The 22908-nt window shown below is 36.8% G+C and overlaps 3 protein-coding genes across 3 annotated transcripts in view; all 3 read left to right on the forward strand.

The window, feature by feature from the left end:
* The first annotated feature begins 41 nt into the window (after window positions 1-41).
* Window positions 42-9343, forward strand: LOC130247294 (probable G-protein coupled receptor 148). The gene is made up of 2 exons (XM_056480542.1): window positions 42-1885; window positions 7405-9343. Exon 2 carries the CDS (start codon window positions 7503-7505, stop codon window positions 8454-8456), a length of 954 nt encoding a protein of 317 aa, XP_056336517.1. The 5' UTR covers window positions 42-1885; window positions 7405-7502; the 3' UTR covers window positions 8457-9343.
* A 1794-nt stretch (window positions 9344-11137) lies between these two features.
* LOC130247276 (probable G-protein coupled receptor 148) lies at window positions 11138-12544 on the forward strand. Its single transcript, XM_056480522.1, has one exon. The coding sequence runs from the start codon at window positions 11138-11140 to the stop codon at window positions 12248-12250; it is 1113 nt and encodes a 370-aa protein (XP_056336497.1). The 3' UTR covers window positions 12251-12544.
* Window positions 12545-15535: 2991 nt separating this feature from the next.
* The window catches only part of klhl24a (kelch-like family member 24a), a 43951-nt gene continuing 36578 nt past the window's right edge, over window positions 15536-22908 (forward strand). Inside the window, exons 1-2 of the mRNA XM_056480553.1 lie at window positions 15536-15760; window positions 19638-20499. Of these exons, the coding sequence (XP_056336528.1) occupies window positions 19699-20499 (801 nt within the window). The 5' untranslated portion in view covers window positions 15536-15760; window positions 19638-19698. The remainder of the gene's footprint in view (window positions 15761-19637; window positions 20500-22908) is intronic.

A 22908-nucleotide genomic window follows, 5' to 3' on the forward strand; every position in this document is an offset into this window, starting at 1 on the left:
AAATATTTTGAAGAATGTTAGAAACCGGTAACCATTAACATGATTATTTTGACCATTGATATATATTTATTTTAAGGGATAGTTCAGACAAAAGAAAACATTCCGTCACCATTTACTCACCCTTCACTCGTTTGAGTTGAGATATTTGGAAGAAAGCTGAAAACCTGTAACAATTTACCTTTTGAAGTTTTAGGAACAACAAATAACTGGACTTCTAGTTGACAATTTGGTATCGGAAGCAGCTCATGTGAAAGGTAAAGGCCACTAGATTACGCTTATTTTATGATTTTTAATAATTTAATTAGGCCAGTAAGGTCTGACTTTGCTGAGGCTAAAGTTTTTTCCCTTAACAGAAATAATGTAGAGTATAAAATATAAAGTCACGGTGCAGTAGAAAAGAAATTAATATTGTGTATGACTCCCATGAGCTTGAAGGACTGCATCCATACATCTCTGCAATGACTCAAATAACTTATTAATAAAGTCATCTGGAATGGCAAAGCATTCATGCAGGACTCCCAGAGTTCATCAAGATTCTTTGGATTACCCCAGACATGCTCAAAAAAGTTCATGTCTGGTGAATGGGCCGGCCAATCCAGGAGCACCTTGACCTTCTTTGCTTTCAGGAACTTTGATTTGGAGGCTGAAGTATGAGAAGGAGCGCTATCCTGCTGAAGAATTTGCCCTCTCTTTTGGTTTGTAATGTTATGGGCAGCACAAATGTCTTGATACCTCAGGCTGTTGATTTTGCCATCCACTCTGTAGATCTCGCGCCATACTGAATGTAACCCCAAACCATGATTTTTCCTTTACCAAACTTGACTGAATTCTATGAGAATCTTGGGTGCATGCAGGTTCCAATAGGTCTTCTGCAGTACTTATGATGATTGAGATGCAGTTCAACAGATGATTCATCAGAAACAATCTACCTTCAGCCACTTTTCCAAATGATCAACTAGAAGTCAAGTTATTTGTTGCTCTTACAACTGGAATCGATGACAAGCCTTTTGTCAGGTAAGTGTAGTAAAAAGTCAGTGGTCAGTAAAAAGTTACAAGTTTTTTCATAAAGCTACAAACGTTTTTCAAAATAACAGATGGTTCACCCAAAAACGAAATTATATTCACTATTTACTCATCCTCTCAAGTTGTTCCAAACATTTATTAGTTTCTTTCTAATGTTGAATACAAAATAATATATTTTGATGAAAGCTGGAAACCTGTAACCATTGACTTCCACTGTATTTGTTTTTCCTACTATGAAAGTCAATGGTAACCGATTTCAGCTTTCTTCCAAATACCTTAACTCAAACAGGTTTAAAACAAGTAAATGAATGTTTCGTGTGAACTATCCCTTTAAATAAACATTAAAATAATAAATTAAAACAAATAATAATTGCTTCATGATTCCGTTGAATTATTTTGCATGTTTACTATTGATGCATCAAGTTTTGCATCAATAACAACAAGATAACCACTAGCGCACAAGCTTCAGTTGTGCAAGTCCTACATTCATGCCAGCAGTTTTGTATATTATTTGTTTGTATAATCCTCCATCTCATTTATTGCTTTATAAGCTTTTACCTCCGGATATGAGGTGCATTGTAGTGCTGAGGGACACGGAGGTAATAATGGCGTTAGTGTTAGTTTATCTGACCAGCCCGTCGTGGGGAGGGTCAGCACAATTTACACCAAATGCCGAGTAACCATGGAGAGGCGAGAGAGTGTTAGTGCTGTGTGATGGTTTACAGGTCTGTGCGCATCAGTGAAACGCCTGCTCGCTGATAACAGGCACAGCGTCGGGAGGTATTGATCTGCGGCCGCATTAGTCTAATGGAGGCCTGGATGGAAGCGGAGGATACTGTAGATGTGGATGTGTGTGGAACAGGTATGTCGGTGGTTTTAATCGATTTGGTAGTCAATGTTATTGTTATTTCATCCTCTGGTGACTGTTTGTTGGTAAAACTCGGATGGAAGTAACAGGAGTGTTTGAAATGTGTATCAAATGAGTTTCTAATACACAGCTAATACACTCAAAATGACTTGTTCAAACTTATTTAAAATGAGTTGAAACAACACGATTCAGATTTTTTTTTGGGGGGGGGGGCAACTTAATTGTTTTATGTTCAATCCACTTAAATTTGTAAACTATTAAGTTAACTTAATAGATTTGTGTTGGGACAACATGAAGTACTTGTGTGTAAAGTTTTTCCAGCGTACATTTTTTGCATCAGTTTGCTTGCTTGACTATTAATAGCATTATTCATTTTTTTTTAAAAATTAAACTTAAATGTTCTAAGTTAAAAAAATAAATATGTAGGAATAACTAAGTTCCTGTTTGGACTTTGGAATTTGATTTTTTTTGGTATGGGCATAAAAATGATTACTGTTGATTAATGTTCAGTGTAACACCTACACTAAAAAAATGCTTCTCTTATTTAGATTTTTTGTCTAGTTTCTAGTCCAAATATCTAAAAATTCTTATATCAAGAAGCATTTTCTAGTCAAGCAAAACAATGTCTTGTTTACAGAAATAATATGACAATTTTAGGTGAGGTTTTTCCATAAAACAAGCAAAATAATCTTGTTTTTCCTTTTAGACATCAGATTATTTTGCTTGTTTTAAGGAAAAACTCCCTTAAAATTGGCATATTAAGTCGGCGCAATAGCCTAGTGGTTAGCGCGTCAACATATGGTGCAGTAGCACGTCAGGGCGTCGCGAGTTCGAATCCCGGCTTGATGACATTTCCCTACCCCCTCTCTCTCTCTCCAACTTCGCTTCCTGTCCTAAATACTGTCCTATCTAATAAAGGCAAAATGGCCAAAAATAAATCTAAAAAAAATAAAAAAATTGGCATATTATTTCTTAAAATAAGACACTATGTTTTGCTTGTCTTGAAAATGCTTCTTGATTTAAGAATTTTAATATATTTGGACAAAAAAACAAGACAAAAGCTCTAAGCAATGCATTATTTTAGCTGTGAATCCTTTATGAATAATTTGGAAAAACTGAATTTAAGCTGTTATAACCTTTTATAGAATCTTCAATATGTTTGCTAAATTAATAGAATAAGTTTTTAACACGCCAGAAGGATGCAAAGTAGGAATCACTGGTCCTTTTATTAAAGATTGTTTCATCCTTAATTTTTGAAGCTGCTAGTTGACAAAAACAGTGCTGTTTTAAAATGTCCAAATCATTCAGACTGCTATTAAGTAAAAGAAATCAGGCTTTATTTTTGTCTTTCATTGATTGTATTTAATAAGAAATGAAATTGTGGGCTGGTTTGCAATGGCAATACTCCACTGTTAGAGCAAAGTAGAGCCCTAAAACTATTCTGCTTAGGGCCCCCGTATGTACAGGGCCATATACCCTATATTTATGAGGTCCGAGCAACATTATCAGGTTTTACCGAATAGGCTACTATTATAGATTACATTAGATTAGATTCAACTTTATTGTCATTACACATGTAGAAGTACGAAGCAATGAAATGCAGTTTAGGTCTAACCAGGAGTGCAATAGCAGCAAGTGCAGGATATAGCTATAAGTTATAAAGTGCAATTATAGAAAAACTATAGGTAATATTAATAAATGAATGCTATGAACATTATATACAGGTTGTATTAACTATGAACAGATTACCAATAGACAAATATATGTACTGGATGCTATTAATAATCAGAAGTGTGAAGATAGATATGAACGTAATATATTTGTAAATGCTTTACAGTTAAGTACAACACTTTTCTTTTTAATTTTTAAGAACTGTATCATTTTAATTAACTTTTAAAAGCACATTTTAATTTAAATGTTGACGTTTTATTTACCTGTAAGCACATTACAGTGTTAATGTTCAAACTAACTATAATGTTTAAAGTGGCTGACAATAATACATATTCTTAATAATAGGAATTAATCTGCCATGTTTAACTGCTTAATTAGGCCTACTATGCTACTGTATCTCAATACTGGTCATTATGGTGGTACTTGGAAGGCTATTTTTTTCTGAGGTGGTACTTGGTGAAAAAAAATTGAAAACCACTGATTTAGAGGAATATTTTTGCCCCAAAATTGAGTTTGTTTTCACTATTATCTCACTTTTATGATTTACTTTTCTCATAGATCAAACGGACAAAAGATATTTTGAAGAATGTGATTGACACATTAACATTTAAAAAAGATGTTAGATTTAAAAAAAAGACAAGAAATCGGTTATACAAGATTAGAATGTCTTGACGATTAGTAAAAGATGACAAACTATTTTTTTGGAGAACCGTCATTTTAAAGTGCCCAAGAAAGCAATTGAGAGAATAGATCATTTATCCCTGCTAATGTGCTCAAGTTTGTTTTTGGCATGCATTGGGGAGTGTGTAAATATTTTAAACTAATGCATCGTGTTTGCAAATGCAAAATACATCACGATAGAATACATTCTTTTTTTCTCTCCCACATTTACACATATTTTTAAGAGATAACCATTTGAAAGAAACATATTTTCTTTATATTTTGTGTTTGAGTAGTTTGCTGCAAATTTAATATTTAAAAAATGCATGTTGTTCAATTTCTTGTATAATGTTTGTATTGTTTTGAAGTTCAGTTACATCACAACTGTTAGTCTGTTGCTGGCAGCATTAGAAGACGGGAAATTCCTGTTCTACAGAACATTTGAATGCACAAAAAATCTTTAGAGTGCAGGATAAGTCAATATTTATTCATGGTTTGAAAATTACATTCGTATATTTGATTTTTTTATGAAGCCTCATCCAAAGTGATTAAAGATCATATGATACTGTACTATGCCATTATACTAATACCATATAATTTAGCTATCAGACTGCTGACTAAAACAGATGAACTCAAGAGGAGCTTATTTCCCTGAACACGTGAGCATTAACAAAAAACACTCAGAATATATCTGAAAACTTAGTGTCACCCAGTAACATTTTGCACTTTTAAAAACATTTAAAGTGAATGTAGGCCAGAGTTTTCACTGATTATTCATTCATTTTCTTTTCGGCTTAGTCACTTTATTAATCTGTGGTCGCCACAGCGGAATGAACCGCCAATTTATCCAGGATATGTTTTACAAAGCGGATGCTTTCAGCTGCAACCCATCAATATCCATACACACTCATTCACACACATACACGTTTAATCCTTAATTTTTGAAGCTGCTAGTTGACAAAAACAGTGCTGTTTTAAAATATCCAAGTCATTGAGACAGTTATTAAGTAGAAGAAATCAGGCCTGTGGACAATTTAGCTTACCCCATTCACCTATACCACATGTCTTTGGACTGTGGGGGAAACCAGAGGAAACCCACACGATCACTGGGAGAACATGCAAACTCCACAGAGAAATGCCAACTGACCCAGCCGAGGCTCGAACCAGCAACCTTCTTGCTGTGGGGTGATTGTGCTTCCCACTACGCCACCTTGACGGCCTTAACTGTTTATTTGTTATTTTATAACTGTTGGGGATAATGCATTCATAACTGCAAGTAAGGCAAGTTACACAAGTAGATTACTAGTAACTAGCAAAGTAATGCATTACTTTTCATTTTCAAGTACTTTTTCCAAATTTATCACTAGTTGTTTTCCCATTTATAGACAGACGACTCTCCTTTCTACATGTTGAGTGAAATCTAGGGTTAAGTGCAGATGTGTAAACATGATACTGACTGTTGTTAAAAAATAGATTCAGTATCCCTTAAAAAAATAATAAGGAAAAATCATTACTTAAATTTCAGGCATCCAATTTTCCTCCTTTTTTTAAATCCCAGGTTCTGCTGGTTGACACGTTTCCCAATTTTTCATTGCCATTCTTAAGCCAATTGTAATCGTTTGCTTTGGTTCAATTTGGAATTTATACAACCATTGCAGAGCCCGGGGGATCAGAGAGAGACTCCAGCTTGGCCCCACCCTGATCCATGCATCCTATTTTTCATGCAATTTAGAGAGTTGGCACTACTGAAAGTATTGCTTCTGGGCCCTCAACTACACAGACATGGGTTGATATTACCTTCAGCCTGAAGTTTATTCACTTCCCTTTTTTTATTCATGCCACCTTAGTGTAAAAGTACCTTACATTTGTCAAAAATGAAAAGTTTTTTAATATTACAAGCAAGCCAGGTGAAAAAAGTAACACTACAGTGACGGAACCTTTAAAAAAGTAACTAAGTATCACATTTAGGTACTTTTAAGAAGTAATGCGAAACTATAGTTCATTACCTGTAAAGGGACCTATTATGCAAAATCACTTTTATAAGGGGTTTAAACAGTTGTGTGGCAACAGTCTGAATATAACCAGCTACCAATCGCAAAAATGTATTCATTTTAGTTTTTATTGTCACGCTTGATTAAAAACAGTCAGCAGAAACACTTTAATTGACATTCACCCTTGGTAAGTGTCATCAGAGGGGAAAAGCCCTGCCCATAAGTGACGATCTCTCCCTCATTAGCATAGGACGTTAGTCTTGTTTTTGTATCTGCCGCTATGCTGACACATAGGCATTTGTAGCTCTGCCCTCTTTTGAAATAGAGCACAATCTAATTTGAATGTAAAGCCACAGTCACCAAAATGGCACAAATAGGATCGAAGCTTAAAAGGGGCCGTTTCAAAGAGTTATAAAGCACTATTCATGGGATATTTTGCGCTGAAACTTCATATACAAACTCTAGGAACATCAAAAACTTATTTTACATATTGTAAAAAGGGGCATAATAGGTCCCCTTTAACCAGTGTGCAAATTATACATTGACGATCGGGATCGGGGGGTCAACTCTTTTGATTGTAGTTTAGTAATACATGCTTCAGTGAATCAAATTTATGAATGTATTTAATTTACATCCAATTTATTAATAAAATGTATACGTTTTCAGTGTTTTGAGAGATATTTCGTGTCTATTTTAGAGGTTACTATAAGTGAAACTATACAAATGATTTGTCTAATTTTTCTTTTTTTAGGCTACATGCAAATATAAACACCTATTTTACAAGAAACGTGTTTTGTGAATACTAAAGATGTCTACCTGTGCTCTAGAACTGCCAGTTTCAGACTGTTGAATGATATGTTTTCTAACATTGATTGGCGCGAGTATGCATTCACAATGGTATGAACTTTTATAGGGGGGTCAGATGTATATTTATGTGATGCTTTTTTAATTATTAATATTTACAATATAGATCAGTGAAAGCTATTTCTTACTATTAAAGGGCTGACCCCTCCATACATCTTGTTTTAATGTCCTTCAGGGTGAATTAAGCGTTAATTAGGGGGGTTTATTCCCCCCAAACCCCCCTGTAGTTTGCACTCTGCCTTCAACTAACTTTTCTGAGCACTAATAACTTTAATCTTGATGGTTCATAATTCTGTGCTCATGGTTGTTTGTTTGTTTTTTCTTTAGGTAAAGAAGCTATATATGTGCTCCACCATCCATAAAAGTGACCATCCTTCACCTTAACGGTTTCTCTCAGTGACTTGACAGTAGACTCGGACGTCAACATGATTCAGCCATTCATCGTCAACATCTCTGCAGATTGGTACATCATAATGGAGAGCAGAAATATGGACATGTTCCTCATCCCCACGGTTCTGCTAACCTCCATCACGATGCTAGTCAATCCCGTTCTATTCCTCTGCGTACTCTGTTTTGCTTCGCTACGTCAAGAAACCCGCTACCTGCTCCTTGCTAACGTCCTCTGGGCCGACATGCTCTTCCTTACCGTAAACCTGTCGATGGTCTCCTGCAATTCGGTAGGCCTTCACTTGCCTGCCCCTCTGTGTGAGTTTATGATGGTTAGCATGGTAATGACATATAGCGGATCTGTACTCACCGTCACACTGATGGTCGTCGATACGTACGTAGCGGTACGTTGGCCGCTACGTTACAAAGAAATTCTCCCGCCGTCCCGGGCCAGGAAGATCATTATGAGCATGTGGGTGATTGCGGCAGTGTGTCCGGTTTCACTATTGGTGATGTTTGAGGTGGTGATGGGAAAGGACCAGCAGAGCAGGCCGGTGTGTTTGGTGTTGATCGCTTTGCACTCATTGGAGGAGAAGATGAAAGTTGGCGTTCCTCTGTACTTTATTATCGCTGTCAGCCTCTGCACTGCTCTCATCTTATACTGCTACATCCATCTCTACATCATCACCAGGACTTCTGGGATATGGCGAAGTCGGTATTCGAGGGCTCGTATGACGCTTTTGGCGCACACTTTGTTACTCATCATGTATTTTGTTCCTGCTTTGGTTTTTGCGGTTGAGTTGGCTCTGTTAAAGAGAGAAGCCAAGGATGATTTGGGAGTGTGGATTAACTTGGTGAACATGTGTGTGTTGATGCCGCTGCCACGCTGTTGCACTCCTTACCTGTACGTCCTGCGCTATCGGGAGATTTACAAGACCGTTCAGCAGGTGTTGTGGAAAACCAGACATCAGAGTCAGAGGAGTGCGGCCTAGAGAGGTGGACTTGAAGCAGAGAATGTCTATCATTGGAGGATTCAGTTTAAAGGTCCATTAAGTGCTTTGAAATCTGCATTTTTATTTGATGTTTGACGTAATCTGAAACACCAACAGAAGATTGGACATAGTGTAGCTCCTCCCCTTTAAAAAAACAGCCAATACTAGCTCTGTCAGTGAGAGTGGTTGAGCTCAAGTGCATCAAATGAGAAGCGGCTTGAAGGAGGCGGAGCATGTCAGTTGCTAGAGAGCATTTGATTGGTCAAGATTTGATGAGAAACTGTTGTATGAGGTGACGTGAATAAAACCGTTGGTCCATTTAGGCAGAAGAGACAAACTATTTATTTACTTTATATGTTTTTATCAGTTTTATATCTTCAAAACATGAATGTTGTCAATGTTTTGGAGCACACTAGCTTATAGATATCCTAAAAACTAACAATACAGATACTAACATCTAAAAGACTTATTTTAATTTCATGGGAAAACAGTCATAAAAAATAGTTTGCCCTTCTAATCTTTAATTGAAATCTGAAAATGCACTTCCTGCTAGTTTTTAAATTAATTTATCAGATTACGTAACTTTGAGATAATGGGCATGGCTAACACTGCTCCAACTGTCAGTTTTGACAACAGACAGAAATGGTGAGTAGATGTTTGTTAGGTTGTAATAACTCTTCTAAAACCTGATCCTTCTGAATTAAATGTCTACTTTACAATGTCCATTCAGCCTGCGGTAGAAAAACAAGCCACATGCATCGTTTGCTCATTTAAAATTGCGTCACATTACGAAAAGAAGAAGAATCGCAGCTTTCGGTTCACTGGGACTTTAAGCAACTACTGGAAAGAGATTTCGAAAGAAACATTCTATGTTTAGTTTTAAATGAAAAAATGTGAAATATTTAACTATTAACATGATCGCATGTTATGTATATTAATTTTTTTAAATATATTTTCTTATTTATGTAAAAAAACTTAATACAGTTTGTGCAGTTATTCATCATAACAAAAATTTATATCAAGTGTAACTGGGGAAATCTTACAAAATGTGTCCAACAACAATTTTTTTTTCTTTTTAAAAACATAATTAACCCTAATATTTTTCAAATAAATTTCATAATCATTATGAAGATTAGCCTGCAGGCATCATGGAAAATGTATTAATCAGATATCACCCCTCAGCCTAAGGCCAGTTAATCTCAGAAGCTAAGCAGGGCTGAGCCTGGTCAATAAATGCATGGGAGACCACATTAGAAAACTAGGTTTCTGTTGGAAGTGGTGTTAGTGAGGCCAGCAGGGGGTGCTCAACCTACGGTCTGAGTGAGTCTTAATGCCCCAGTATAGTGAAGGGGACACTATACTGTTAGTGAGCGCTGTCTTTCGGATGAGATGTTGAACCGAGGTCCTGACTCTCTGTGGTCATTAAAAATCCCATGGCACTTCTCATAAAGAGTAGGGATGTAACCCCGGTGTCCTGTCCAAATTCCCCTCATTAGTCCTTACCCATCATGGCCTCCCAATCATCCCCCTCCACCGAATTGGCTCTATCACTGCCTCTCCACTCCACCAATAGCTGGTGTGTGGTGAGCGCACTGACATCATTGTCCTGTGGCTGTTGTCGCATCTTCCAAGTCAAGACCCCTCCCCATGATTGTGAAGCGCATTGGGTCTATAGCCATACATGATAAATGCTCTATATAAATACACAATACATAACATACAATAATAATAAAGTAATATTAATAAAGCACATTTTGTGTCATCTAAGACCAAGAAAGATTTTTTGAAAATATTAAATCGACTAAGGAAATTTAGCTTTCTATCTTTTTTATTTTTTGTGAGAATCTCCCAGCTACACAAAAAAACCCTGTGATTCATGTATGTTTTCTCATTATTTATACTTTCGTTTTGCATTATGAGAGCTTGATATCTGCTCTGCAAAGTGGTCAGTGTATTGTTATTGATACTGGTACAAAAACCGGTTGCCAGTCCTTTTCCTGTTATTGCACATATTTATTTCCATTTGTGTTATTTCTTGTTCAATCAATTGTTTCAAACTTCAACAAAGGTCAACAAAATCCATTTGTTAAATATGCAGAGTTAAATTTTCAACAAAATTAATGTGATTCAAAAGCATGCATAAACAGAAAACACCCATGAATCATGAGATCGTCTTTTTTATCAATGTACATATGTTGTTATTCATGCTCACAATATTGATTCAAACTCATGTGTGCAAAAGTCAATACGATAACGCTGTTTTGTTCTGTTGGTAAAACAAATAAATTTACATTACAGCTTTTGTTTTTTACACGATTGTCTTTTTTCCTCTCTAACAATTTCCTCCAAGTGCTCAATGTTTAACCAGTCTGCCACTTAGTCCTCCAAGTTAAACAGTCAATCAGTTCCAAAAATAACAGTGTAAATGTTATGCAATACTTCGGATTCTAGGAAGGCATATCAATATTTATGCATTGGTGCAAATCCCAGAGTGTCATTCTGATCCATTTAGCTGTGAAGTGCTGTTTACCTGTTTCTCCATCTCCAAGGCAACCATCAAATCCACATCTGTCACCACTGTCTGTAAAAAAAAAAAAAAGTAAAGAGAGAGAGATGCATTTACCCATGCGCATCCATCGCTCTTTCTGTCCTGGATTAGATGCACAAACACATGCCAAGAGATGGAGACCTTGATGGAGGGAAAGTCGGAGCGTTTCTACCTAGTTGCGGAGGATCTGTTCTTATCTCTGCTTTGTTCCTTTGGCAATTGGTACAACAAATCAGGTCGAGCCGAGCTTCACAGGCTTTCCTCCAATTCTTCGAACTCTTCCGAAAGCCCGGCGGAGATGTTTGCGCACGAATGGCATGGATTCCTCCCTCCCTGCCACATGAGGGTGCTTCAGGTGTGCCCCATTTTGGCATTGCTGGCTATTTTGTTGACCACTCCGGTTCTTCTAGTGCGTATCATGTCCCGTGTCAACCTTCGGCAGCAAACCCGATACCTTCTCCTAGCCAATCTGCTCTTCAGTGACCTGCTCTTCGTTTGTATGATCATCTTGAGTGCCTGCATCAATTCGGCTGGTGTGCTGATGACCGAGTGGCCGTGTGCTGTTCTGCTGTTCCTATCAGCAATTCTATACAGCTGTGGGGTGCTTAGTATTACAGCAATGGTGCTGGATACCTGCTTTGCGGTGTTGGCACCTCTTCGCTACCTTGCAGTTTGGCCCGTCTCGAGAACCTACGGAGCAGTTGCCATCATCTGGGCCATCTCAGTCTTTTTTCCTGCAGCTGCTGTTGGGATGTTTTTGTGGTACCATAGCACTGGTCCATGCGCCCTCCATCTTTGCTCCTTACCTTTGCTGATTGTTTTAACTGTTAGCCATTTTCGCCCTCTGCACGTGTCCATGCTCCTGACTATCACTGGTATCATCTGTATCCTACTTCTGGTGTTGTCTGGTTATCTCATCCTCTACTTTTGCACCCGTCCTTCAGGCGTGTGGAAAGGCGAGGCCTGGTCCCGCGCTAGAGGAACTTTTCTTATTCATTACCTCCACCTGTTCTTGGCTTTCTGTCCTCTGCTGGTGTTGGTGATTGAGCTGATGCTTTGCCATAAAAGTGAGACCGTGGACCTCCGAGCGAACCTGTGGATGTCCCTGGTGGTGTGTAACGTCCTGCTGGTCCTGCCCAAAGCCTTCGCTCCTTATCTGTACGGCCTGCGCTATAGAGAACTGTGCAGGGTTTTGGTCCAGTTCTTTCGGCTGAACAAGCCCACAGAAATCACACCTGTGATATAAAGATGCGTGTTCGAACCTGTGGAGAAGACTTTTGAGAGGGATGTTGAGTTTGTTGTGATGAAACTTTTGAAATGAGCCAGCTGTACTGATGCTCGACTGTCTATTTTTTAAGAATAATGTGAGAATAATCAAGGCTATAATGAAATTCACTTGAATATTATCATAAATACATTTGCTGTGTTTATTATGGTGTTATGTATGTATACTGTGTGTTTTGGTAGTAAAAACTCTAAGGCTATCAATTATTCATACATTCATTCATTTTCCTTTGGCTTAGTCCCTTTATTCATCAGTGGTCACCACAGCGGAATGAACAGCCAACTTATCTAACATATGCTTTACACAGCGGATGCCCTTCCAGCTGCAACCCAGTACTGGGAAACATCCATACGCACTATTCACACACATACACTACAGCCAATACCTATCCCACACCTACAATTCACCTATACCGCATGACTTTGGACAGTGGGGGAAACCAGAGCACCCAGAGAAAACCCACACCAACACGGGGAGAACATGCAAACTCCACACAGAAATGCCAACTGACCCAACCAGGACTTTAAGTGTCAAAAAATCATTCCTAGATTTTATGTGCTTTGTTCAGAAACTGACAAATGTTTAGCTTGTATCAGATGTCCTTGAACTGATGTTTTTAAAGGGATTGTTCACCCCAAAATGAAAATCTACGTACTATTTTCTCACCCTGAAGTGGTAACCTAACTCAGACCTTTATGAGTTTCTTCTTTTGTTGAACAAATAAAGATGTTCTGAAGAAGCTGAAAATGGTAAACCACTGATTTGCATAGTAAGTTATATGTTTCCCATATTTCTAATAACATCTGTTTTTGTGTTAAACAGAAGAAAGAAATTCATAAAGGTTTGAAATGAGTAAAGAGAGAGTAAACGATGACAGAGTTTTCACTTTTGTGTGAACTATCCCTTTAAGGAAAGTTCTTGCTTAGCTAAGAGGACAACTTATAGTGTCTACATCAATATATCTTATGTAAAACATTAAATCAGTGGATAATTTCAAATTCAACATTCAGAAAAGCTAATGTTGATTTGACCAATAAACAAATTGAGCCATGGTCATTATTTTAAATGTTTGAGTATTTGGTTCAACTAATAAAAGGATAATAAATAATGACAAAAACAACTAGTAACATTTTGAGGAGCAAAATTGAGTGAACATAAAATCCGTGGAACTTGTCAACTAGTTAAATAAAATTGTTGTTTTTTATTCACCCTTCATTTGTCACAAACTGTTTGAGTTTCTTCTGTTGAACAAAAATGATTTTTTTTAAAATGTTGCAATCTGGCAACCTTTAATTTCTTTTATCTTTAAATATTGCCTTTGAATAAAAAGTCAAGCTTTAAATAACTCGTCGTATTTCTTTTTCCTACTATGGATGCCAATAGTTAGACAGCCGTTTCTAACATTCTTCAAAATATCTTCCTATGTGTTCAACAAATAAAGTCATAAAGGTTCACTCAAAAAAAGTTTTTGTTGCTTGTTCAAACTACTTATTCAAAATGAGCTGAAAAACATAATTCTTGAGATTTCATTGGGGCAACTTAACTGTTTTATGCTCAATCCACTTAAATTTGTAAAAATGATTAAGTTAAATATCGATTTGTGTTGGGAAAACATGAAGGAATTGTGTGGAATTTTTTACAGCGTACATTGTCAACAATGATTTGCTTGCTTGACTAGTAATGACATTATTATACATTTTTGAAAAATGAAACTTAAATGTTGCATATTAAAGAAATAAATATGTAGGAATAAATAAACGATCTGTTCGTGTTTGGACAGAAGAAATTAGATTGCTTTGTATATGGGCATAAAAATGTTGATAAATGCTTTGAGAATTTGTTTTAAAAGACAAATATGTAATGATGATGTTCAGTGTAACATCTATCCATTACGGAGAATTGCCATTATAACCATTTAAAGGATTATTTTTGCCCTAAAAGGAGTTTGTTTTCACAATTTACTCAATTTACTCCATTTACATTTTTAAAAACTATTAGGGTAACTTAATTCCTTCATGTTGTCTCAACACAAATTGTGTGGAACCCAGCATTTTTTTTACAGTGTTTGTAATTAAAAGTTAGTAAATAGTGAGTCAATGTTTATTTTTGGGTGAACGGTCTCTAAAACTGTTCAACTGTACATATTGTGAATTATGAGTTACAAATGGTGGACTTTTTATTTGCGAAAACCAGATCACCTAACTTTCATAGATTTTGTACCTTAAAACCTGAAATAGGTTTCATAAATATTAATGGAGACAAACTCAAACTATCTGAAATGTTTAAGAAGTGTATGAAAATTAATGGATTAAACTACCGATGTTTGTATTGACAAAACTTGATTAAATACAAAATGGTTTGTCTCTATTTGTCTTGATAAAAAACTAATGCCAGTGCTGCTGAGAAATTCAATTTACTTACATTGAAGTTCAAATGGAAAGTTGATCCAAGAAGAGTACATATTATGCACTATTAATACTGTATGTGATGTGTAAAATATTGTGTCTGTATGACCCTCAAAGCTTTCCAGTCGATGACAGAAAATAATGCGCACGAAACACTGCTTGGTTAATGACCACAAGATGGAGCTGGTGGCGTCTTTTTAAGAAAAGGCTGACTGTTTTTCCTTGCCGTTTTATATAAAATATTTAAATAATTATATTTATGGATATTACACAAAACGTACATATAATACATACAATAACATATGTCACATATCATAATTTATATATTATTCAAGTACATGATGGTAAGTTAACACAAGGAAGATAAAGTTTCTAGTAATGCGTCACGGTTTTTCCGTTTCCAAATGTCTAGAGAACTGCCTGTTTAATATCTGTATTTTTTAAAACAACTGTATTTCTATTATCAGGTTTACATTCTGCAGTTACAGAAAGATCGACAAACGTACTCATTAGTAGTACGTACTGTACGAAGGCTATTGTGCATTTAAAACATAATGGATAATGTATCACTTTTAGATATTGATATTATTTGTTATTGTATTAACAAAATTAACATTAACAATATACGTCAATATGATAAGATGTAAAGCCTGTTAAACTGCTCGACGACAACATGACACAAACCGTCTGGTTTTTGTTTGCAAACAACAGCCATCCACATGGAAATTCTTCTGCGTGGAATTGTGGGATATGTTGTTTTCTTCTGCTTGCCTCAAGGGCTGCACACACGACGACAGAACTACATTTCCCATGAACACTACGGAGAACAGCTGACATAACAGAAGCCCAGAGCTGTGTTTTGAGTTCTTTGTGCCAGAACACGCAGAGAGCGGTTAAGAGATAGACGTTAACAAAGAAAACTCCACACTGACATGCACAAGTGCTTATATTCATGGATTTCTTTTCAGAAACAAACCGGATTTGTTTAATAGCACTTACTTTTGAAGATTTTAACCCTTGCTGTTATTTTTGATGTTTTCCAGAAAGTTGGTCTCTTGGGGATAAGGTAAGAAAAATAATTATTCAATGTTTTGTTTTGCTTTTTAACCTGGAAAGACTAATGATTGAGATTATCACGTCAGTGTAATGCGATATATGATGAACATTTTAAAGTCTCCGGTGTACTTGACGAATGTGTCGTGTAACGTAATCTGCGTCACGTTATGGCGCTTTCACATGTAAGGATTATATCTTCATGAGAAAGTAATTCTAGGTTTATTATTATTGCTTATATAGAAATATGTTTATTAATATACAGTATCTGTAGATGTATGTAGTTTTGTGTTAATAATAATTTTTAAAGTTTTTTTTAAATAACATTCAGTTGGCAGGTCAAAGTTTTAAGACTGTCTATTCAGAATCTATATGAAAATGTATGCCCTGGCCGGTTTCTAAGTCCTGGAACACCACAGTAAAGCATCTAAGACCTGCATCAGTACAGTTGTCCTGGGTACCTGGGTAGTTGTTTGCACCCAGAACCAGCATTTGTACAGTAGGCCATTTTATAAATCGAGGTAAAGTTGGTTTTATATTCGCACATTCATACTTTCTCCTTTATATAATTTCAGAAAAGTATTCTTTGCAAATTCTACATAGGGAAATCATATAAGCAGCCAATGGCTATCAAAGTACAACATTGTTCACAATCAATTAAATAGTGCTAATGTTTTTTTGAGGTCATATTACTTCTGATTTCAGACCGAATATTCAAAATACCATGGTAAACTATATAGGAAGCGTGTTACAAGTTGTCACTGAAGGAATGTGCGAATATAAAACCAACTTTAACTCAATCATGCAAGGATTTTATCTTCATGACATAACGTAATTTCTGGTTTATTACTTACTATTGCTTATATAAAAATATGTTTTTTAATATGCAGTATTTGTAGATGTATGTAGTTTTGTGTTAATAATATTTTTTTATTTGCATGAGGTATTTTTTAAATAACAAATTCAGTTGGCATGTCAACGTTTTAAGGCTGTCTGTCTATTCAGAATCTATATGAAATTGTATGCCCTGGCTGGTTTCCAAGTCCTGGAATAGCATAGTAAAACATCTAAGACCAGCATCAGTTCAGTTGCACACCTGGGTAGGTGTTGGAACTAAATGTCTTGTCATCTAGATTAAGACTATTTTGCACCCAGAACCAGCATTTAAGCTGGATTGTCTAGTTGGCCATTTTATAAATTGAAGTAAATTTGGTTTTATATTCACACATTCTGACTTTCTCCTTAATAATATAATTTCAGAAAAGTATTCTTTGCAAATTCTTCACATTCACATTGTTCACAGTCAAATAAATAGTGTTAATGTTGATTTTAAGTCATACTGACATAAGATTTCAAGCTGAATATTCAAAGTACCATGGTAAACAATATAGGGAGCGTGTTACAAGTTGTCACTGAATGAATGTGCAAATATAAAACCAACTTTACCTCAATATTTTATAATTCTATACCTCAATATTATATGCTTTTTAAATACTTGGAGATTATTTATCTGTGGTTTAAAGCCTTTTATGGAGTAGAAGTCTCCTATAATTGGTTTCATTCACATGATGTCATCATTCAGTCCGCATGGGGCATGTTTTGCTCTCCAACTGATTCAGCTATTAGAGGAAATATTGAGCAACAATCCATGTTCCTTTATTTCTACTTCCACAACAAAACAAACCTGAGTGACTTAAAAAAAGATTGCGCAAAATCTTTCTGCTTTCTCGCTCACTCTACCTCTCAACTCCAGCGGATCAGTGTTGCTTTTGTATCAGTGCACTATTGCCTTGAGGAATAGATTTTGTTTAGTTTTTTTCTACCAGTCACATGCCTTGACGTATTCCAGTGTGCTCTAGTAACCTTTACAGATACTTTTTAAAACTAATGCCTTTGTTTTCTGTCATGATTGTGTAATAGTTTGCTTATCGGTTTAAACATGTTTGTATTTTGTTTTTATTTTACGTGTCATGACCTTTGTGGCAGATTGTAACTCTTATTTTTAATGTGTTTTATTTTTACAGATGTATACATACAGTTATAGTTGTAATACCTGTGCAAATAAAACAAGCATATTCACAATTTAAATGTACAATAATTCCTGTTTATTTATTTGTAGCAACATTAACTCTGCCAGTATGACATTAGGAGTTGTTTTCTGAAAATATATAAAAAAAAGTAAATTTACTAAATATATTGCAATTGTAAAACATTATCTGCAAAGACTTTCCATGTGTATCTGTCTGCGCACTGCAAGATGGGGGTGTAACATGAAGGGACGTAACTTAGTAGTAAGTTAGAGGGGCGTAACTTGCAGTTATTGAGATTCCATTGTACCATGCGAGATGTCACAACAACATATTGTTGGCAAGATGGCGGAACAGAGAACATTTTCACCAAATGTTATGAGTCTTCTTCAAATTTATCCACAACAAATTTATTTGATATATTCATTTATTTAGCAACTCCAACATTCAACTCTACTCGCTGACTACTTCATCCGTTTTGTTATGGCGGTTAGTTTACTCTGCATCGTCATCTGTGGTTGCAAATAACAGTACAATGGCGAGTGCGTCAATTGTGAAAGCCTTGCAACTTGCTGCTGTACGTTAGTAACTGTGGGGTAGGTGTTGACATTAGTAACTTTGATGGTTGGGTTTAGGTTTGGGGAAGGTGTAGACGTAATGATTGTTGGGTTTAGGGTTGGGAAGGGTGCAGAGATTAATAACTATAATGGTTGGGTTTAGGGTTGTGGTAAGTATAGACATTAATAACTGATGGTTGGGGTAGGTGTAGACATTAATATCTATGATGTTTGGGGAAGGTGTAGACTTTAATAACGGTGATGGTTGGGTTTAGCATTGTGGTAGGTATAGACGTTAATAACAGTGATGGTTGGGGAAGGTGTAGACGTCAATAACGATGATGATTGGGTTTAGAGCTGGGAAGGGTATAGAGGTTAATAACTATAATGGTTAGGTTTATGGTTGTGGTAAGTGTAGACATTAATAACTGTGATGGTTGGGGGGTAGGTGTAGACATTAATATCTATGATGGTTGGGTTTAGGTTTGGGGAAGGTGTACTTTAATAACGGTGATGGTTGGGTTTAGGGTTGGGGTAGGTGCAGGCGTTAATAACTATGATTTTTTGGGTTTAGGGTTGTGGTAGATAAAGACGTTGATAACTGATGGTTGGGTTTAGGTTTGGGGAAGGTGTAGACGTTGATAACTGTGATAGTTCGGTTTAAGTTTGTGGTAGGTGTAGATGTTAATGAACGTGAAGGTTGGGTTTAGGGTTGGTGTAGGTGTAGACGTTAATAACGATGATGGTTGGGTTTAGGTTTGGGGAAGATATAGATGTTAATAACTGTGATAGTTGGCTTTAGGGTTGGGAAAGGTGTAGACGTTAATAACCATGATGGTTGGGTTTAACTTTGGGGAAGGTGTAGATGCTATTAACTGTGATGGTTGGGTTTAAGGTTGGGGTAGGTATAGATGTTAATACCGATGATGGTTGGGTTTAGGGTAGTGGTAAAGACGTTAATAACTGTGATGGTTGGGTTTAGGGTTGGGTAAGGTGTAGACGTTAATAACTGTGATGGTTGAGTTTATGTGTGGAGTAGGTGTAGACGTTAATAACTGATGTACAGCGCCATCTTGCAGACAACATATTTTTGACACATGGGTCTCCATAACTTCAAGTTACGCCTTGAACACTTTATGGGTGTTTTTGGTTTATTTACACATTTTGAACTGCATTGACACCTTATTTTTTTTTATAAAAAAATCCTTTAATGTAATTACCATCGTTTCTGTTGTAAGCAGACCCTTTTTAGCGTGGAATCCATCTAATGTAGTGTTTGTTAATCATAACTGTTGTTTCTCTACAGGTGTTGATGGTTTTCCTGCAGTGATCATAAGTTTGTGAAGGTTTCCTATCCGGTAACAGTCATGGTGCTCATTTTGGGTCGCCGTCTAAATCATGAGAACTCTGGCGGTGTCCCAGAATCACCAGCAATCAAACGCAAAGTCTTTGAGATGGAGACAAAGACCCTGAGTGATGTTTTCAACTTTTCTTCCGGCTCCTCTCACTCCGAGAGCGTACTCCAAGTCTTCAACGAGTTCCGCGACAGTCGCCTCTTTACAGACGTGATCATTAGCGTCCAGGGCCGTGAGTTCCCTTGTCACCGCGCCGTACTGTCAGCCTGCAGCAGCTACTTCCGTGCCATGTTCTGCAACGACCACAGGGAGAGCCGAGAGATGGTGGTGGAGATCAACGGCATCCAGGCAGACGCTATGGACACCTTCCTGCAGTACGTTTACACCGGTCGTGCCTGTATCACCACACTCAACGTCCAGTTCCTCTTCGAGACCTCCAGCCTCTTCCAGATCACCACATTGCGGGATGCTTGTGCAAAATTCTTGGAAGAGCAACTGGACCCCTGCAACTGCCTTGGGATCCAGCGCTTCGCAGATGCCCACTCTCTCAAACAGCTAGCCAGTCGTTGCCGTACTTTTGCCTTGCTGAACTTTCCAGATGTGGCTCAGCATGAGGAGTTCCAAGACCTCCGCAAGGATGAGCTGGAGGAATACCTGGCTAGTGATGAGCTGTCCATTTGCAGGGAGGAGGTCGTGTTTGAGGCAGTGATGCGATGGGTTTACCATGGCGTGGAGTACCGGAGACCCATGCTGAAAGACCTGCTACAACACGTTCGACTGCCTCTGCTGCATCCAAACTATTTTGTACAGACGGTGAGTGGCACATTCAAATTCGTTTGGTAGATTTTAAGCTCTTTTTACAGTAGATTCAGGAACGCTTTGCTGAGTTGTTTTTAGAGTGCTGCAGTGATTAAGATGGACTCTTTTCATAACATATGTGAAAATAATAATGCTGTTAAATGCATTATATATAGTTATGAATAGGGATGCTTCGATCAAAATTTTTGCAGCCGATAGCGAGTACCAATTCTTTGTCATGGTGATCGGGCAATACCGCGTACTGATTCTGATGCTTCAAGCTTTATAATGCATTTATTGTAATAAGTATATTACAAGAAGTTATATTAATAAAGTTTTGTTAAATGCATATTTTAAAAGTTTTATTTATCTAATATTTCCAGGTTTTAAGTGAACTTGCAATATTGTCAAAAACACAGAACGTCATTGTGCCTCATGCAATCTGTTTTCTTACTTAATCACTCTCGTCGCCATGATTTTTGGGGGTACTTTAACAAATTTGCAGGCGTCGCGGAGCCGCTATGAATGTGCTGGAGACTTTGGGAGCTTCCGGGAGATCAAAAGGGTTGGATGAGGCACTAGATAGAGGAGATTGCTCTGCTCACATCAGAGCAGCTCAAAACACTGGATACACAATTATTGCATTTGCAACAAAGAGAGCATCACTCTTGTGAGTCGCATCAATGGTCGCACTGCATCTGTATGTATTTTAGCTACTGTAATGTAAGCGTAGCAATCACTCACGCCTTCACACATAATTTCCCTCCTCATGTGTTGTAGGTGCTGTATTTATAACCCAGTGTGCACATGTGTCTTCCTCTGCGTGTCAACTCGTAAACAATCACTTGCGATCGGTTCATGAGATCGGCCAGATCAATGAGTACTGATCGAGTCATTAAATGTGATATTCGGCCGATATCTATCTCCAGCCAATCGATCAGAGCATCCTTAGTTATGACACATTTAATCGTCATCAGTATCTTAACTGTTAGCCAGCACCCTATTTATGGGCATTTACACTTACCTTATTTAAAATAACAACAGTTCTTGAGCCCAGTGAGCTACAAACAAAAATTAGGTATCATTGGAATGAAGACACTTACTATGGTTCATCTAGAAAGTTTCATTATTTTTATTTCATATAGTTGAAATATTTCATATAGTTATATATTATGAGGTAAAGAGAAAGAAAAGATTTACTGTGTTCAATATTTGTTTTTCTCATATACAAACACATGAAATTAGTCTTGTAATAACCTAAAAATGTCTTGAAACCCAAGTGTCTCATGAGTTTAAATTTCAAATTTGAGGAAGACAGCATGGAAAACCAGATATTTGCAAAAAGTCTTACAAGACAATATCTGTGTCCTTTTCTCCCTGACCCACAGAGACACTTTCTCAGTAACAGTTGCTGAATTATTTGGTCTACATTCACAGTTCATGTATCAGGTTTGAGTCCTGGCTAGGCTAGTAGGCATTTCTGTGTGGAGTTTGCATGTTCTCCCCATGTTCGCGTGGGTTCCCTATGGTTTCCCCCACAGTCCAAAGACATGCCAGAGTGTAGGGGTGTTTTCCAGAACTGGGTTGTGGTTGGAAGAGCATCCTCTTTGTAAAACATATGCTGGAGTAATTGGTGGTTTATTCCGCTGTGGCGAACCCTGATAAATAATAGACTAAGACGAAGGAAAATTACATAAAAGGAAATTAAAGTATAAAACATAAAAAAAAAAAACTCCAGCCTGTGTTAAACACAGACATTAATTCAGGCATTTAACCACAAACGCATCCATAAAATCCATTGATTGCAGGACGATGGAATTAGAAATATTCAAATCCAAAACTCTGTTTGGCGTTCAAAAATATTTTTATTCCTGCAGCATTTTGTAGCAATCAAAAAGACTTTTACTAATTTACCCTGCAATCTTCTAAACTGCGGGTACATTGAATTCTGGTTTAGCATGTTTCAAAATTCACACTAGACATAGTTTATCTTGGGCATTGTTGTTTGGCCCTCCTATGTCGGGTTAAAGGGTGAGTTCACCCAAAAAATCTGTCTACTACTAGTTAATGTCTCAACCTTATGCCGTTCCAATTCCCTGAGACCTTTGTTTATCTTCACAACACAAATTAAGATATTTTAGATGAAATCCAAAAGCTATGTCATCCTCCATAGATGTAAGTTGCTGTCTATGATGGATGAGAGAGTTCTTAGATTTTATCTAAAAGATCTTAATTTGTGTTCTGATGATAAATGAAGGTTTCGAGTGATAGAAACAACCTGAGGGTGAGTAATTAATAACAGAATCTTTATATTTAGGAGATATCTTTAAAACTGTAGCAGGGTTTCATAAACTAATTAAAAAAGTAGTGCTATCCCCCATCACTGAATTACAAGTGTGATACTTTCTTTATCAGAGGAGAAAA

This window comes from Danio aesculapii, chromosome 2 (assembly GCF_903798145.1).
Source record: "Danio aesculapii chromosome 2, fDanAes4.1, whole genome shotgun sequence".
In the NCBI taxonomy this organism is placed as follows: domain Eukaryota; kingdom Metazoa; phylum Chordata; class Actinopteri; order Cypriniformes; family Danionidae; genus Danio; species Danio aesculapii.